This window comes from Peromyscus maniculatus, chromosome 12 (genome assembly GCF_049852395.1).
Source record: "Peromyscus maniculatus bairdii isolate BWxNUB_F1_BW_parent chromosome 12, HU_Pman_BW_mat_3.1, whole genome shotgun sequence".
Classification (NCBI taxonomy): Eukaryota; Metazoa; Chordata; class Mammalia; order Rodentia; family Cricetidae; genus Peromyscus; species Peromyscus maniculatus.
The window spans coordinates 39,946,264-39,965,419 of NC_134863.1; the positions used below are offsets into that span (position 1 = coordinate 39,946,264).

A 19,156-nucleotide genomic window follows, 5' to 3' on the forward strand; every position below is an offset into this window, starting at 1 on the left:
TTCCTTCCATCTCTCTTCTTCATTTTAAAGGATTTATATGTCTTTATTTTATGTGTATGAATCTTTGCATGCATGTGTGTGAACCACATGTGTGTCTGGTGCTCCAGAGGCCAGAAGATGGCAATATATCTGCTGAAGCTGAAGCTCTCCAGTATGGGTTCTAGGGACCAAGCCTGGGTCAGATCAAGAACAGCGAGTACCCTAACCACTGAGCCATCTCTTCAGTCTCTTTTGCCTCCTTTCTTAGGCAGCCAACACATTGGAAGAACTGAAGAAAGAACAAGACACTAGTGCTCACTTGGAGAAGATGAGGAAGAACATGGACCAGACAATTAAAGACTTGCAGAAAAGGCTGGATGAAGCAGAACAGACAGCTGTGCTGGGGAGCAAAAAGCAAATCCAGAAACTGGAATCCAGGGTAGGAGTTTGCTTGGGTAATCGTGAGGGCCTAACACTCTCTGTTCAAGTCCCTAATGTCCCGGAACATCACACCTCATCACTTGGTTTAATGGCACTTGCAGATTCTGAAAGGGTCTGATCTGAATACATTATTGTTTGACCTTGGGCCAGCCAATACGACTTTCTTGGGTCTGGATGAAAGTTGTCTTCCCTTTTACTGATGGATGAGAAAACGTCTTCTCCCACTCACTAGACCCATTCTAGGCTCTATGCAGAGGGGACAGACAGCCCACTCTTTCTAAACACACCTTTGCAGTCTCTTGCTTCTGGGACAATGTTCCTGTCATTTTCTTTAAAGAGAATGCCTGTTTCCTAACAGCTAAAGAAAGGAGAGATGAAACACATTCATGACCCAGAAAGACTCAGTGCAGATATAACAAAGTCTGATACAAATGATGTGGAGTCTACCTTACAGGAACTACATAGCATTTACTAAAACTACCTTAAAAATGGGATTTTTAAAAATTCCTGCATCAATTTTAATGACTATGTATATGAATACAGTAAACTTCACAAAAGTTGAAAAAAAATGTTCTGCTGGGAATTAATGGTTCACAGGGGCCTCTGAAAAGTGTTATATCTACTTTTGCACATTTCTGGAACATTCATACAGTGAAATACCAATATAAACCCATGTTCTATCCAAACAGTTGATTAAAAAGAAACGAGGAAGGTCTCAGGAATATGTTCTGGAGATTATGAGTAATAATGTGACGATAATGAAAGCAAGTGTTACAAAGTGTTGATAATCTGCTCATGAAAGATTATTTTGTCAAAAAATAGTAATAGGATAAACACTAATAAAAAATTTACTAGCTCAAGGTAGAGAACAAAGAGATGGAAGTTAGATCTTTGAAATGCACTTTTTAGGTGTTTTGATGGAAAAATCATGTAGCTTTTTATATGTTTCAAATAAAAGAAAAACCAAGTTTAATTCAACCCATCCATCCTTAAAATGTAATACTAATAGAAAAACAGCTAGATATATATCAAGCATAAAATAAATATAAAGAATTATTCCCAGTGACCTTTAGCATAATACCTTTTAGTACAACCCCTATGGAATATGTCTTAAAGACAAACAAGCGAAGCTCACAAACCAAAACAAGGCAAAAAAGCAAACTGCATGTCTTGTTCCAAAATACTTTTTTTCATTTAATATTTATGCATACATAAAATAATGTGTTTCATCAAATCTACCTCATCTCCTTCCTTCCAATTCCTCCCTATCTGCCCACCACTTTTCCTTATCAACATTATATATGTGCTCTCTCTCTCTCGCTCTCTCTCTCTCTCTCTCTCTCTCTCTCTCTCTCTCTCTCTCTCTCTCTCTCTTAAATCCCCACTGAATCCATTTAATGTTGCTTAAATGTATATGAGTGTGAGCCATCCTTTGGAGCATGGGTAGCCTCTCAGGATCTGCATCCCCGAAGAAACAAATTAACAACTTAAAATAGTAATAAGATGAATATGATATTATTTCAATAGTATATATAGGAACCATGATTTTATTCCAAGAGGAAAAGCACTTAAATGTGTTGATCCCTTTAAAAGGTACATGAATTATAATGGTATTTCCATTACCCATTTAGTGTTACAGGATATTATTTTATTTCATTGTTTTAGTTAGGGTTTTATTGCTGTGAAGAGATGCCATGACCACCAGGGCCACTCTTATAAAGGAAAACATTTCATTGGGGCTGGCTTATAGGTTCAAAGGTTTAGTTCACTGTTGTCATGGCAGGAAGCATGGAAGCATGCAGGCAGACATGCTGCCGGAGAAGGAATTAAGAGTTCTACATCTGAACACAACTCGTCCCCAAAACTTGTCACGTTCATCCATTTTATCCCTAAAACTTGGATGGCATCAAAATATGAGTTATCAGTGTTAAATCCATAAAATATTTACAGAGCACAGCACATTAAGCTTTAGACGTTTGGCAATTACACACAGAAGACGAGACCCCCCACTCTGCATGTTTGGAATTGGGAGCTCACTGGTCCCTATCTGGCGACCGTACACTGGTTCAAAAGGCAGCAGAGGCAGCAGGCAGTTACTTCAGAGGACACTGAACACTATGATCTGGAAGCATGTTATGATGTCATCCCAGTGTGTGTACCACACCACCTCCTCCAAGGTGGCCTCATATTCCTAGAAGGGCAGGTCCAGCTGATACAAAATGGAGACAGCACAACATTTATTCTGTGGAGAGGCCCTACTCCTATGGGCACACTGTGACTTTGAACACAACTCGCCAACATCAAGTGACTTTAGCTGCAAGAAATGTGTGAGAAGTTCTGTAAGTGAGGAGGAAAAAAATAAAAGTGGATCTGAGGCCGGGCGGTGGTGGCGCACGCCTTTAATCCCAGCACTCGGGAGGCAGAGCCAGGCGGATCGCTGTGAGTTCGAGGCCAGCCTGGGCTACCAAGTGAGCTCCAGGAAAGGCGCAAAGCTACACAGAGAAACCCTGTCTCGAAAAAAACCAAAAAAAAAAAAAAAAAAAAAAAAAGTGGATCTGAAAGTAAAAAAAAAAAAAAGAGTTCCACATCTGGATCAGCAGGCAGCAGGAAGAGAGAGTGACAATGCTCCTGGTTTGAGCTTCTGAAACTTCAAGTCCACCCCCAGTGACACACTTCCTCCAACAAGGCCACACCCACTCCAACAAGGCCACACCTCCTAGTAGTGTCACTTCCTATGAGCCTATGGGGACCATTTTTATTCAAACCACCATATTCATAATTACCATTTGTTCACTGTTATGATCTAGAACCAATGACACCTAGCAGTGATCTGGTATCAGGTGATACTGAGAAGTTATAGACTTAAAAGTGTAATTAGAATATCATTGTTTTCATGAAGTTTCTGTCCTGTAACAAAGTACCTGAGATAAGATGATTTATGAAGACCAAAATTTTATTTGGCTCTACTCTTAGTGTCCAATAGCATGGTGCTGGCATCTAATTAGTTTCTAATCAGGGCCTTCTTGTCACAGCAGGTAGGGGGCATCACGTGGCAAGACACAGCAAACAAGGTCTCTTACTAAAGTCATTAGTCACCCTGGGAGGGGGAGTGGTCTGACTTTTTTGACTTCATCTAATCTTAGTTACCTTCAAAAGGCTCCCCCTCCAAATACACATGAAAATTGGGGGTTTAAGTTTCAAACATGTTGGACTTTTAGAGGGACACACTCACACAGTAATTATTACTCCTTTGGATTATATTGCAAGGTCATTACAAGCGAAGATATGGCAACAGGGATTCCCTTCAATAAGGCACCTTTTACCATGAGGTACTCTAATCACATTTCAAAACAAAACAGAACACCTTAAATACATCCTTTAAAAAAAAAAAACACTTCTGTTGGCTTGTATGTTACAGTTGTAACTAAGCAGGTCCCTAGTGGATGTATGTCCAGGATGTCCACAGAGGATGTACTGATGGTTTATCCACAAGGAAGTTGTACATCTGCTCACCTACTTGCCCTGTTGCACCTTCCTTTGGAGGAACAAAGAAGATAGATTAGCTTAAGGAGCTGCATGAGGTGATGGCAGGAAGGGGGAATCATCTTGAAGAAGCTCACCTGTGCCTCAGTTCTAAAATGATGATCAGACCTCACGGAGAGGTGGCATTTTGGTCAAGAAGGCAGGGAGTGATGCATGGATATCTGGGAGAATGTCCCATCAGCAGAAGCAGCTGCTCACAGCCTCCCACACCAAGGCTCTGGCCCCTTTCCTGCCTAGGTCTTCCCACACACGGTATTCCACTTTATTTAGTTTGCTTCCCTTCCTGAGGAAGCAAGCTTATTCATGGGAGAGATGTGGGTATGTTTTCTTCATTGTTCTGGCACTGGGGTGTGCTGAATAGTAGGCACGTCTCTCAGTGACTGTTAGGATAATTTTACTTGTATGATTCGACACAGGGAGTTCCCTATTGTACTTCTCTTGCAAAGCAGAGCTGTAGGCCTGCATGTGACATGTATGTGACAGAGCTCAGGGTAAGATCCAGAGTCTGAGGGGAACATGCAGAAAGAAGCTCAGGATCAGGGTGTGTGGGACAGAATCTTCAACACTGCTGCATGCAGCTTGCTGTCTGTACTGACAGACAGCTGTGTTACACAGACACACATATACACACATACACAGAGCATACACACAGAACACGTACACACATACATATACACCCACAGAACGAACACACACACACACACACACACACACACACACACACACACACACACGATTTTGCAATGTTGCAGTATAAGAAGAGAGGCTTACATCCTCTCTTTGAATTAATCTCTCACATTGCCAAGAGTCTTAACCACACTTATATGAGCTCACATAGGTTAACAGCCTTGGTTTGGGTGATGGATTTTTACCAGAAAGATTTTCCTATTTAGTCACTCCCAGACAGAAAATGGACATACCTCCCCTTAACTAGTTCACTCTTTCAGCAAATTCTCCACTGGATAACTGAATGGCAGCCTTGTTACCAGCATGTGGACTGAGGCCATGATCTGTTACAGGTGCGGGACCTGGAAGGGGAACTGGAAGGCGAACTCAGGCGCAGTGCAGAGGCCCAGAGGGAAGCTCGCAGACTGGAGCGAGGCATCAAAGAGCTGACCTATCAGGTACTCCAGGAAAACACTTTCTGGGACATGGTTAGGTTCCTCCTGCAGCAGTGTGTACCTCCAACCTGAAATGACCTTCTGGGACATTGCAGTTGTCTCTGAGCAATGGACATTTTTTCACCCCGTCTGGGCTATCCATGGCTTGGCTCTGTCCATTTCCAGAGCTCATAGTGAGAGCCAACAAGGTGCAGTTGAAGTGAAAAACTATTTATGCCGTCTTCGTTTTTTTTCCATGCATAGTGTTAGTGGCGCTTTCAGAAAGATGCTTTTGTGTGAGAGGCAGAGTGAGAACAACATGTAAGTGAAGTGACTGGTAGATGTTAGGGTGGCCACCTCACCAGCTGATTGCACGGAATGCTAACTGGATTGGATATGGTCCACTCTTTTGAGAGGTTTGTTCCTGGAACCAGATGGGAACATCATTAGTTAAATGTGGTCTTCCTTAGCTAACCTGTAAACGAACATTAATATGGGCTTGAAGCAAACATTGAAAGCAGGTGGACAAGTTCCCTACCCCTAAGCAATGCACATCTAAATGAATGACTTATTTCATCATCTACACGCTCCCTTTCCTTTCTCCCACCCCCTCTGTGGTGGAGTCGGAACCTTGCTAAGCTAACCAGGCTGGCCTTTAACTTGTGCACTCCAGCAATCATGCTACCCCAGCCTCCCGAGTGCTGGTGACTGCGGGACTGTGCCATCGCATTCAGCTTTTCTTGCTTCTTCTTTTTAATGGCACAGAGTCTCTGATAACAGGGCCGTTGGCTGTTCCCCGCTCCAGTGCACAGCATTCTCCTGGAACACAGTTGGGAATGTATATATTGATGCATTGCTTAAAGGCATGTATCTATTCTGAGAGGTGCCATAAGGAAACAGGACAATTCAGTGGCAATGTGCATATCAACAGGGCACTGCCAAGCCAGCTCCTGCAGCCTGATGCACAGTGAAGTTGCTCTCAGACTAAACCTGTGCAGCAGATCACCATCTGTAGACAGTGTGTCATGGTGTCAAATGCTTGTTTATAAACACATCTAAACCTAGACAAGGTAAAGAAAAATGCTCTAAAAATGGTACACCTTAAATATGGTATGCCTTATATTTAGGGCATTATTATTCATGGCTCTTAAAAAATCGGAAGTTACTTAGGTGAGAGAATATATAGGTTCAGGGCATAACTACACGGTACTGTAGACTATCAGTATGTAGGTTACCATAGTATATTGGTTATACTGTGTTGTAGATACTGGTTACCATCATAGATTTATGGAACAATATTTTTTATTTTCCATAGCCTCCCTTTAAACCAGTGCACTGTTTTAATTTAACTCATTTTGACTCACAGTAATTCCCAATTTCTAAGCAATTGTATAGCTGTATATTTTCCCTTTTTATATTCTTTTTAAGTTTATTTTTTTAACTAGCATACACAATAACCAGTTTCCTTTTGGCATTTTCATCCACAGTTTTGGTTGGCTCTCTCTGCCTCTTCCTTCCCCCACCCCATCTCCCAGCTCCACTCAGGCCTTCCACTCCATGGATCCCACCTTTCACTTTCATCTCACACATGTTCTATTATCCTCCCCACCCGCTCTCCTGATGCCTCTTTCTTCCCAGTCCTACCTTCCTAGTCTTTACCTATACTTACCTTCCACATAATCCAGACAGATTCATAGATAAAATATGATATACGTATCTCAGTTAGAAGCTTGCTTCTGCACATGCGGGAACATATGGCGTTTGTCCTTCTGAGCCTGGGTTCCTTACTCATATAAAACTGCCAGTTCCATTCATCTTCCTGCAGATTTTATTTCTTTATATCTGAATACAGTTCCACCATGAATATGTACTACATTTTTATTATCTATTATTTTTGTTCTTGTTTTAAAAGTCTTTTCTACTTGTAATGTTCTTGATGAACATATATTAATTATACAGAGTAATAAATCCCATTATGACATTTTCATACATGTACATAAAGGTTTTATTCTTTATTTTTTTTTGTTTAAGATACACACATTAGGGACTGGAGAGAGGTCTCAGAGGTTAAGATTATTGGCTGCTCTTCCAGAGGACCTGGGTTCAATTCCCAACACCCACATGGCAACTCCTACCTGTCTGTAACTCCAGTTCCAAGGCTTCTGACACCCTCACACAGACGCACATGCAGGCAAAACACAAATACACATAAAGTAAAAAACGTGAATTATATAAGAGAGATGGGGGAGAGGAGAGGGGACATGCATATTAGCGTAGGCCTCTACAGGGTCAGGGTCAAGCTTGTTAAGTAGCTGGGCCTTCCACCTGTATATCTTGTCTTACTCTAATGCCTTTAGAGGCTACATATATGGATTTTCATCTCATAGGACAATAACTCCTTCTGGAATATTCTCCTGAAGACTCTTTCTGATTCTCCTCTTGAGGAGGGGCCACTCTTCTCAGGAATCTGTCCATGGTGACTTGCTTGGCATCTTTCATCATGATAGATTGGCTTATATGCTGATAATGCTCATGAACATCCTTCTCTGTTCATGTAAACATTTTAGTGTTTCATACTCTCTAAGAAGCTTCTTGAGGTCACGAAAGCTTTTTGCTGAATCCACAATGCCCTGGGAATTGTCTTTGGATTCTTCTGCAGTGGCCGATGGCTTTTTGTCTTTCTTTTCTTTCTTCAGCCACATACTCAGTGGGAAATAATTTTTCAGCTCTGTTATTACTTTATTGACCACCACCATACCTGTGGGATGTCAGTGACCAAATGGTTCTTTAGAGCTTGACTGTTTCAGTGGTGAACACATATTTCCCAAATTTTCTTCTAGCCCTCTCCTATTGCACAGTATAACTTACTCTGATAAAAGGGCAAACTCATTTTACAGCTCCCTTGACACTGCTAATGCAGGGCGCTGGGGTCCTGACTCTAATTCTAGAAGTCATTAGACATGTCAACACCTTTTTCTCTACAGCAGGAAACGTAGTGTTGGTAAGAAGGCAGGACATCATGGTTGTACCAAATGGAGCCAATTAAGCTAAAATGATCTACTTGGACACCTGTTTAAAATATTTATTTTTATTTTATGTGTTTTGAGTGTTGTGTCTACACATATGTCTGTACACCATGCATGCCTGGTGCCTAAAGATTTTTGAGTAGGGTGTTGGATCTCCTGGAACTGGGATTCTGGATCGTTTTGACCCACTGGATAGGTCCCAGGAACCGAACCTGGGTCCTCTACAAGTGCAAAGAGTGCTCTTAACTGCTGAGCCATCTCTCCAGCCCCTTGGACAGTTGTTTTTATGACTAAATACTTGGTTCTTTTTTTAATATGAGCTTGACACTTTTTAAAACAATGAGCTCTGGAAGCCAAGGTTTGATGTGGCTATAAAAAACAAAACAAAACAAAACAAAAAAGCAACCACCTTAGAGAAATGGCATTGTGTGACCCTACACTACATTCAGGACTATAATGAGACACCATTTATTGATCATATATTGTTTTCTTATGTGTTCATGGGTTGTTCTTATTGCTTTCTTCTGTGAGCAGTATCATTATAGATTTAAGCACCAAACCTATAAATGTTTTATTTTCATTGTTGTGAAGATTGCATTTCAGATCTGTTGTGGCTTAATTTTGTTTCTTCCTCAACAATATTGACATTTCTCATGTCCTCATTTAGAGCTGTGCTTCTTTCCCTTCTTTTTCTTTTCTTTCTTTCTTTCTTTTTTTTTTTTGACTCATGTTCTCATGAAGAGCTTTCAGGCTATGCTGGTCACACATGTCCTTTGGCTAAGGGTAGAGTCCCAGGAAGTCTATGGGTGCATTTCTTATTTTTTTCCAAGTGCCTCCCCAGTACATTGAGTGTACCCATTCAGATACGAAATGATTTCCCACCATCAAGCCAGATATTCACTGAGCAGTACTTTGTGTGTTAGGTTAGAACCCTGTAAGTTGAAAATGTCTCTAAAAAGCTCCCCATATTGATTAATATTAGTGCCTATTTTAGTAATATTCAAAGTTGATTCTGAGTCAATTTAGTCCATTTTTCTCTAATGTCAAGATACACTTTGTACCATAAGGCAGTATTTTTGTGATAGATCATTCACAGGTGTTACTTGAAAAAACAGTCATTTTTTTTTTTATTTTGAAGAACACAACTATGGTTCTCTTTTCCTAGTAAACTCCTCAGGGAAGACTCTGTACCCATGCACTGCAAAAGCAATCAAGTGTGATCTTACTCTAAATAGATTTATGGATTGTCTTCACTGCCCATTTGTCTTCTTTATATCTCTGGAATTTAGAAACACAAGAGCCTACAAAAATGTTCCAGAAATGCAAGACCAAGACGTAAGATCCAGTAGCTTTTCACTGTCTAGGAGGTGAAGATTGTCCCTGTGCTTTCTACTGTTCATTTGGATACTTCTCTTTGCTTTTGAAGACCTCCTATATTCAGGAATCTGGGCACTGACATTATTCACACTTTACCAATTAGTGAAAACATAGCATCACCATCTGAGGGACAGGGAAGTAAAGTAGCCATCCTTGTAAGGCCTTTTGTTCAGGACCCAGATGTCGGGATGGTGTTGCAAGTACAAAAGGTTCACTGACACTAAAGCTCTGCAAAGCAGGATGGACTCCAAGCAGACTGTGACAGACAGGATCCCCAACTGCAGGCCGACACCCGCAAAGTGTGATACAAGAGCCTCGGGTAGCTCTGGGAGGCTCTGGGTAAATGCTGAGAAAAATCTCTAGCACAGAATTTGCCTAGAGAGGAGAATCCTGCCAGTGCAGTAATCACACTTAGCCCCGCTCTTCTTCTGAATCTGATTCAGATGTGAACTCAGGCCTCACATCTAAGGCTTTACCTTCCTAGGGATGAGCACCGTTAGCATCAGCATCCCCTTGTAGCTATCTTTTTTTTTTCCCCCAGTTTTGCTCTGCTTAGTCTCTTCTATTATGTCTCTCTGCTCAGTCAATTATTAGGGATTAGCTCTGTGTTGGTTTTAGAGTTCACTGGAAACAGATAGTGTTGTAGAATTTTAAATTTCATAAGCCTTCTAAAGTAGGATAAGTGGATGAAAGCAGAGGAGGGACTTTAAAACCCAGGCTAGCCTCAGCTCCCCAACCAGGTTGAGCGCTATGTGTTTATCATACAGGGCCGAGGAATCTTAAGATGAGTTTCGAATTGTAGAGTGTCAGATGGTACTCTGGTGGGGAGACTGCCTTCAGGAGTTGGAAGTAGCTTAGCTAAACCAATACACGAGGGAGTGGGTAAAATGCTGTGGGCTACAGGTGGAATTGATCCTGTTTACAGTGGGATTTTTATCAAGTGTAGAAGGACCAATGTCTTGCTGTAAAGTCAGTTTTCCATCGCCATGACAAAGGACCTTAGCTAATCTACATATAACTGAAAAAGGGTTATTTTGGTCACAGTGTTGACCATGATGTCATTCCTGCTGCATTAGGGGATATAGGGCAAGAAAACTGCTGATCTTGTGGCCAGGAAAGGGAAGGGGAGGGGTCTAAGATTCACTGGCTCCTTCAGGGATTACATCTCCAGTGACCTAAAGGCAGTCTAGTAGGCTCCATCTTTTAAAGGTCTTACCACCATCTTATGCCAACCTGCGGCTGAGCCTCTAACACTTGACCTTAATGTCTCTGGGGGAGATAGTTGATAGAAGAGGTAAGCTGGAACCAGTAGGAAGATCAGCATATAAGTAGATCTTTATTATACCAGTCTCTCATTCTTTGGAAGGAAGAGGAATTTGATTGCTTTGGAGGTTCCACAGCTTTGAGCTGAAGATACTCCAGTGTTTTCAAGGGTGTGAGGAGAGGGCCAGGAGCAGGAAGATTCCAACATCAACATGCTGCTTTCTTAGAATGTCAAAGACTCCCTGAGGAACTGTTGAGGAACCCCACCTCCCCATACCTCCTTTCAAGCCTAGCCTAGACAATGGCAGGGGTGAGGATGAGAGCCACACTGAGATCCACACAGCTTGCAGATCTTCCCTCATCATCTTCATTGATGCCCATGACAGAATTCTGAGAAACTTGACTTGTCTAGTTTATTACATAAAGCCAAGGGCCAATTCAGAAGTTCGGGCACTGAATTGTTTTGATTGATGATGTTGGCTTTCCATTTTGCATAAAATGGCTTTTGTAATAATAAATTTTATATGGAAGCTGTCTCAGGCAAGTGTAGCTTATCTGGAATAAAAAGGCTGAAGGATATATCAAACCTAATGGCCTTGACTTCCATTTAAGTAAAGGCAGATAGGGTGCTGTGAGGATCAAGAGATATATCTTTGCCATTTCTCAGAGCCATTCATTCCTTTCTCCAAACTTAGGATGAATAGAGTTAAATGTATTTTTAAAAGCACTGTGATCAGATAATATTTACAAAAAGTTCCCAACCTTTCCTTCCTCATATGAGAGTGTATTCAGTGTGCATGGCTGGATCCTTCAAATGACTTTCCCATGCATGCCTGTGCATTTCAGGCAGAAGAAGATAAGAAGAATCTGAGCAGGATGCAGGCTCTGTCGGATAAACTTCAGCTGAAAGTGCGGAGCTACAAACAGCAAATGGAAGCAGCGGTAAGTGCCAACTGCAGCATCATGGATTTCCCAGCTACCGCTTTCGGTTAATGCTCAGAGCTCAGGGAACAGCTCAGCGGAGACAACCATCTGGACATCACATCTGCCCATTCTCTGCTTTTATGTAAGTTAGCGCTACGGCTTATGCAGGGGGCGGGAGGAAGGAAAATTAGGTTGCTTTTCCCCACCAGAAGCCAGACCTCTGTCCCTTGACCTGGTGGCTATACTCAAACATAGGCAGGACCAGAAATGAGCCAAGTAAAATCTGGGTGGCAGGCAGGGCTGGCAAATTTTGCAGGGTTTCATTGTGCTTTCCTTCAGCTCTAGACTTTGGGTGAACACAGTCCCAATTTGTCATACATTCTTCTGATGAATCTGGACAAAATCACAATCATTGAAATGTTCTTCTTCATCTTTGCTTATTTTTTACTGGCCTCAGTTTACCTTTTCCATAAAGTATTAAATCTCACAGAGTCCTTGAAGTACTATATTAAAGAATAGGTACCATATGTATGTGTTAGTTTACACCTAATGATATTTTGAGGGGTTTTCAATTGATTGGTTTGGTGCTATGTCCAAGAATTACTTATTGGTTCATAATTTGAAAGGGCAACCACTTATACCAGTGGGTAGGTTAGATTTGAATGTGACTTTAAGCCAATAATTCTGATTGCTCTAGTATACAAGTGTGTGAAAGTTATACTATCTATACACCCATTCTGAATTTCCAGGGGACAACAGCTGTAAAATGGGTCTCTGTTCCTACTCTTAAAAAAAGAAAGTTTCTGATTTTATTTTTCTTTCTATGTGTGAGCATTTTGCTTACATGCATCTGTATATAAAGATTTCAGATAAATCTTTACACGATTTCCTGGTGCCTACGTAGTCCAGAAGAGGGCATCAGATCCTCTGAAACTGGAGTTCTAGGTGGTTGTGCGCTACCACGTGTGTGTTTAGAAATATCCAGTTGCAGTTGTCCATCCTGTTAACTCGCTCATTTGTGCACAAACTGCCCTTCTGTCTAAGCATCCCCCGGCCAGAAATGCATCCCTCACCTTTCCCACTGCCAGAAATTCTTGGTAACAGCAACCTTGAGGTGGCTTCCTAGTTCTTGAGACACCAGTGACAATGAAAATCTTCAGGGGTTCTTTTAAGTGATAGTCAGGTTAGATCTGGCTTCACTGGCTGACCACTTCATATAACGTAAAACAGGAGTCATACTTCAAACCTCAAGAACCCTAAAGCCTAAATGCCACCACGAAAGTCTGAGACATTCGGGGGTTGAGACAAATGAATAAACAGACATTTGACTTGGATTCCCACACACACCCTGGCCGGAAAGCAGTAACAAACATAAAGACACACAGAACTGCTCACAGTCGCTGTCTTTATTTAACACCATTGTTTTGGTAGAACAGTGAGATGTCTTCATTTGAATGGTCCGAAACCCAAGATGACTTGTTCTCCCAAATCCTTTTCTTTTTATCTAAGCACATGCCTGTACTTGTGGGGATGAATTGGTATTTACTGCCAGAAGCCGCTTCAAAACATTTCATTCACTGAAAATTCAAACACTCTGAAAGAATCTACATTGTTTAAAAATTGTTGAAAAGTAGTCTAAAAGGTTGCTTTTCATACGTTATTTCAAAGGTAGTTCGCTCACATTCTAACTTGCACAGAACTGGTACCTTAGTAGCATTTAAGCTCTCGATTAAGCTTCTGAATTTTAACCAGGAGTCAAGAGTATCATTTGACAGTGTGAGATTAGGGTGGTGCTTGAGAGTTGTAGGAGGAAACAGAGACATTGTCAATCAGAGAAGAATCACCACACCATATATTGTGGCGATGCAACCTAAAACACAGCAGTATGTATCAATTAAATTATTAAAAAAAAATACCAACAAGAAATAAAGAAAGAAGCCGGGCGGTGGTGGCGCACGCCTTTAATCCCAGCACTCGGGAGGCAGAGCCAGGCAGATCTCTGTGAGTTCGAGGCCAGCCTGGGCTACCAAGTGAGCTCCAGGAAAGGCGCAAAGCTACGCAGAGAAACCCTGTCTCAAAAAACCAAAAAAAAAAAAAAAAAAAAAGAAATAAAGAAAGAAAAGAAACAAAGGAACCTGGGTCTTCCGAAGAGCAGGAAGAGTTCTGCATTGCCAAATCAACTCTCCAGCCTCCTTTCCTCCTCTGAAGTCCTGTCTGTATGTCTTATGCCAAAACAGCACATCCTATGCAGGCCTGAGTTTGTGTCCCTTTGTGTTCAAGTCTCTCATCTCAGAGCAGAGAAGACTACGTAGGAATGGCAACGTCCTCACTTTCTGTGTTTTCCACGTTTACAGGAGGCTCAAGCTAATCAATACCTTTCCAAGTACAGGAAGCAGCAGCATGAGCTGAAGGAAGTCAAGGAGAGGGCAGAGGTAGCAGAATCTCAAGTCAATAAGCTCAAAGCCAAGGTGAAGGAGTTTGAAAAAAAGGTACAGTCCACTCTGAAATGCCTTACAGCTTGCTGCTTTGGGGCTCATGACATTGCATGGATTAGTACAGCAAGAAATGTCTTGTTTTTCTCTTCAAATCTTTTTTAAAAAAACAGCCAAACAAGCTAAAATAAATTCTTTCCCTGTTTACTAATTTCTAGTTGTCCAGGTAAGATAGCACCGCTAAGCACTGGAGTTGGAAAAACATCCTAGTTTTATTTTTCAAATGTTTCATCCCAGGTTAACTTGTAAGCTCTGAGCCTCAGACCTTTAATTCATTTGTGCAGAATACAAACGGACCTTGAAATTTGGAGTGAATTCTTTTCATAGTAGACAAGCTCATGACTCTTGCATCAGAGTCAAAACGGAGACCTAGGGGAGAAGGTCAAACGTGAGCCAGGAAATGATAGTAAATTGTGGAGTCCTGCTTTCAACGTCTCAGGATTCAACTTCTGAGTTTTCCCCAAAGCACAGAAACATTTCCCCACGTCTCTGTGGTTAGTTGAACAGCCACTGGAACATAGTAGTGGCAGCCAGTCTTCATTGTCACTGGAAGAATGAATGACAGTGAACTCAGCAATGGATGCTGGGCAGGGCCAAAGAGTCTCTGCTTCCTTGCTCAGTTTTCCTTGAAACACAGTTTTTAAGTTACATCTGGCTTTAGGAGAAGGGAATTAAAAGAAATTGGATAATATAGCAGCTACCTTTTCTAAAATGTCTGAAAAGCAGTTAGCACAGTGCCCAGCACAGATGGCACCCTCCATTCATTTTCAACAACTGGTGCACGTCGAGCCTTCTCATTTCTGGTAAATGAATTACTAGTAGTCCCATGAGGTAGGCTGATAGGATTGCCAATAATAAATATCGACCTTGTTGAAGGAGGCTAAAAGTTGGCTACACAGAAGACGCTGCAATCTAAGAATGAGAAGCTTGAGGCCTTGGCAGCTCCAGAGAGTTCTCATTGCTGCCTCAACAGCTGTCTCAAGGTTAAGCCCCAATTGGAGAGCTCTAGCGGAGTGGCTTGAATGCTGGCCTCAGTCAGAGAAGGGTTACCCCACTGACTGAGGGTGTCCTGTGCAGAGTCCGCCCAGCAAGAGCATATAAAGGATTTGCTAAGGCAGGCGCCTCCTGTGTGCTGCAATTGTACTGGGCTGCAGGAGGTCGCAGGGTCTCCACAGTACATCCCTGCATTTCACCTTGTCATGGTTGTGTCCATGAGTGAATAAAAACAAGCGAAGTCGAAATTGCTTCTGGACAGGAGATGAACAGGAAAACCTGGCTGGGCAGTGTGATGACTAATTGCTCCCCATTCACAGAAGAAAAGCCTAAAATCCTTCAACTGTCATAAATACAGGGAAAGGGTTTCCTGATGTAATTGTGTGTCAGGGGCAAAGTAGTGAGTGGTTGAAGAATCTTTTCCCCATGTGGGGAGGGGAGGCAGAGATGGAGAGTGACAGAGCATTTCCTTGGGGTGAGTCCTGCTCTGCAAGACAGCTAATTGCCTCAATTCCTTGCCTCCCTTTGAAGCCCAGGGAGAGCTGCTTTAGGTCAGCTCCCCTCTGGAAGGAGCTCACATGGGTCTGGGTGTGCTCCACTACTCAAAGTCTCTGGAATTGTATAAAACACACTGACATACATTCTATTTTCCAGGTTCGAGAAGAATAAGAAGTTTCTTTTTATAAAAAGACAACAGCTGAAAGAAAGCCCTTAAGAAATAAACATTTATGTGGCGTGAAAAGCCATTTAAAAAGACGATGAGCAAAATGTACTGATCCAAGGAATTGCTCCTTGAATTAATGGATGGATTTTTGATTCTCAATGTCAAGAGACTTTTCTTCTAAAATTTTACTCAAGAATCAATTTTGATGTTAGAAAAGAAGGCACATTTATTCTTTCTTCTGTATCTTCATGCACAGAACTCATAGAAGAAATCCTTAGACTATGATCCATGGAATTAGTACATGATGGGAATGATTTTTTTGAATTTATCTAACTTTGCTTGAGTCATGCCTGTATCTTGATGACAACTGACAACATTTTCCTTAGTACTGTGAGGCAGGCATTGTTGTAGTTAGGCCCTTTGTATCTGTAGGTAAACCTTCCTAATCAAAACACAATTAGACTACATGCCTGTGTAGACTATAACCACAAAGCTACTGCTTCCTGTCAGTGGGAGGGTTGTACAGGCTCTGGGTTATGGCCAAGGAGCTAAGCAAGAGGGAGGGGTATGTTCGAGAATTTCTTTCCTTGGGTGACTCTAGACTAAAGTTGGGCACTAGCAAAAGTCCATAGCAGATTTAGCAGGTAAAAATGGAGGAGTTTCTATTTTATGTGCATAAGGTCAGCATACAATCTCAAGTCCTATGACAGTTGAAGAAATATTTCCGATGTCCCAAGGCAAGCTATTAGTAATCAGCTACCCTGGACCATTTTTTCCTCTTACTTCCTGTCTCCTTCAACTTTGCAGGCATCTGGGCGGTTCTAAGGTGACCAGTGCCAGCTTCCCCTGGGGACCACCCAGCTGTGCGATAGTAGCCAGGGATGAGGACAGTTTGGAAATAGTTTGTCCCTTACGGAGTTGCTTTGTTCTCACTCTCCCTCAACCCTGTACAGCTCACTACAGCCAACTTCAAACCCAGCATTCACAGACACGTGTAAAGCTGACTCCTGACAATAAATGCTATTCTCTGTCATTCTCTGTTCTTCCTCTCTTCCCAACCGCACTCACATGGGATGCTTTAACATCAATTCCAGGTTCCAGTGTTGCCAAAGGAGCAAGGGCTGGTCTTGTGTGGGATCCTCTGCATATGGGCTTTGGTGTTTATATTTGACTCTTATTGTTGAGAGAAAATCTCAACACTCTATGAGTGCTGGCCTATGACTTTTTGAAATCCGCATTCTCTCTGAATGCCCCAGGGACACTTCCTCTTATCCAATCCATCAGACTTCTCATTCCTACTGAGACTCACCCTGTGTTTGAGGCAGCAGGTCCTGGTTGGCTTAAACAATCCGAGGTTGATCCTTCTGAATGTCAAGGTCATTCAAAGCATGGTACACCAAATTAGAGTGTGGAGATGTGGGGGACAGGGCTCTGAGGAGTCATTGAGGGAGTTGCTAGACAGCCTATTGTGCTGAATCTAAAGCAGTGGACTCCTCACTATTGATCTATTGATCACAACCCTGTCAGAAAACACTAAACAGTTAACATGTGACAGGAATATTCTGGAATATTTTTTAAACACTTATGGAAAAATAAATTTTGAATTATATTGGAGTAAGCGAATATTCCCATTTCAGAAACATTTCTATGTCTTAAACCTGACAGTAGAGAGTTTTCTGTTTTCACCCTGCCAATCCTAAAATCTGATCACTGTTTCTCCACACTTTATACACCATGCAGAAAAATGTTTCTCCACACTTTACAGGAAATTTTCAGGAAAATCAGTATTAGAGTCCTCAGCTGGAGATGATACATCCATTTTTTAAAAGAAGGATTTACTCTTATACGTATTTGTTTGTTTATGAAAGTGTATGCCACATGAGTGTGGGGGCCTGCAAAGTCTAGAAGAAGTCATTGGGTCTAAGAGGGTGTTGAGAACCAGACTCTAGTCTTCTAGAAGAGCAGCAAGTGCTCTTAACTGCTGATCCATCTCCAGCCTCAAAGACATTCAATTTTAATTCACTGCTAACTATTCATTTATTAAAACTTCTCTCATTTGGGAAAAATTTAAGCAAAAGGAGCCAAGATTACTAAGAAACTGAAACATTATCACAGTGGAGGTTTTTTTTTTTTTTTTTTTTTTTTTTTTTTTTTTTTTTTTTTTAACACAGGGGCTTTAGTATTTTCTAATTTTTAATTTTACTGTCAATGAACACTTTTCACATATTGCAGTATAAGCACTTAAGAATGAACAAACCTGGGACAAAGTATGAGACTAAAACTCAAGTCAGTTGACAGAAAAAAAAAAATTGGACCAGTTGGCAAAAAATTGGACCAGGTGGCAATCACATCACATTTTAGGGTTTGCTTTTTTCTTACAAACTACAGAGTTAAAATCTTGACAAGGTCACAGATAGCCTGGTTTCAGTGGTGAGTTAACAAGCTTTCACATTAGACACTTGCTTTCATATAAAATTTTTATGTATTTATATATTGTATGCACATATATATGCATGCATCCAATATCAATTAATGAAAAAGAGGCCATGAATTTGAGAGAGAGAAAAGGGGTTATATGGGAGGATTTTGAGGGATGAAAGGAAAGAAAGAAACGGTATAATCATATTATAATCTCAAAAAGAAAAAGAAAGAGAAATATAAAAGTTTAGGGGAATAGAGCATTGCCAGCAGCCTATCTTCTCCCCTACATAACATGTATATGCAAACCTAAGCCCATAAGAGGACTAATTACCAATATGTCCGTAAGGCAGGCACTTATCATGGCCAGGGTCACCAGCTTTACCAGTCTGGTGTTTCCAGGTGTAACTCAACTCCAGACGAGTCAGCCCTGAGGTGATAAAGCTGTTCCAAGAGCATTCTTAGAGATATTGACATTGATACTGTCTGGGAGCCCCAATAGTAACCATCCTAAACCATCTTCATTGGTTAAGCCGCAGTAACCGTGTATATACAGGAAGAGCAAAATATCCTATTAAATCAACTATTCCATCTCAGGCTATGGCCCTTGACCTTTTCCATAGCATGCCGTCCACTCGTTCTCAGCAATTGTTGGGTTTTGAGTCAGCTCCTAGCAATATATTTCTTCTGGGTTCTTGGTTGAAACTCAACATCATTTCTCAAGGCAAGCTCTATTTCTTCTCCTTGAGATGTGGCTCCTTGTACTCACTCTAAGTCAGGGGCTTTTAAAAATGGGGTGATAGAAAAGGGAACAAAAAGAGAAAAGAAAACCACAAAGAACATGAAGCGTTGCATCGGAACTATAAGCCGGGTCCCCAGCAGGCTACACTCTGTGCGATTTAAGAAACAGCTCCAACTATAGGTTCAGCCCATCTA

At 41.5% G+C, this 19,156-nt stretch overlaps 1 protein-coding gene across 1 annotated transcript in view; it reads left to right on the forward strand.

The window, feature by feature from the left end:
- The window catches only part of Myh15 (myosin heavy chain 15), a 123,272-nt gene extending 105,496 nt beyond the window's left edge, over positions 1-17,776 (forward strand). The window contains exons 37-41 of the mRNA XM_006989993.3: positions 248-418; positions 4,983-5,087; positions 11,576-11,671; positions 14,008-14,142; positions 15,793-17,776. Coding sequence (XP_006990055.3) covers positions 248-418; positions 4,983-5,087; positions 11,576-11,671; positions 14,008-14,142; positions 15,793-15,807 — 522 coding nt within the window. The 3' untranslated portion in view covers positions 15,808-17,776. The remainder of the gene's footprint in view (positions 1-247; positions 419-4,982; positions 5,088-11,575; positions 11,672-14,007; positions 14,143-15,792) is intronic.
- The last annotated feature ends 1,380 nt before the right edge of the window (positions 17,777-19,156 follow it).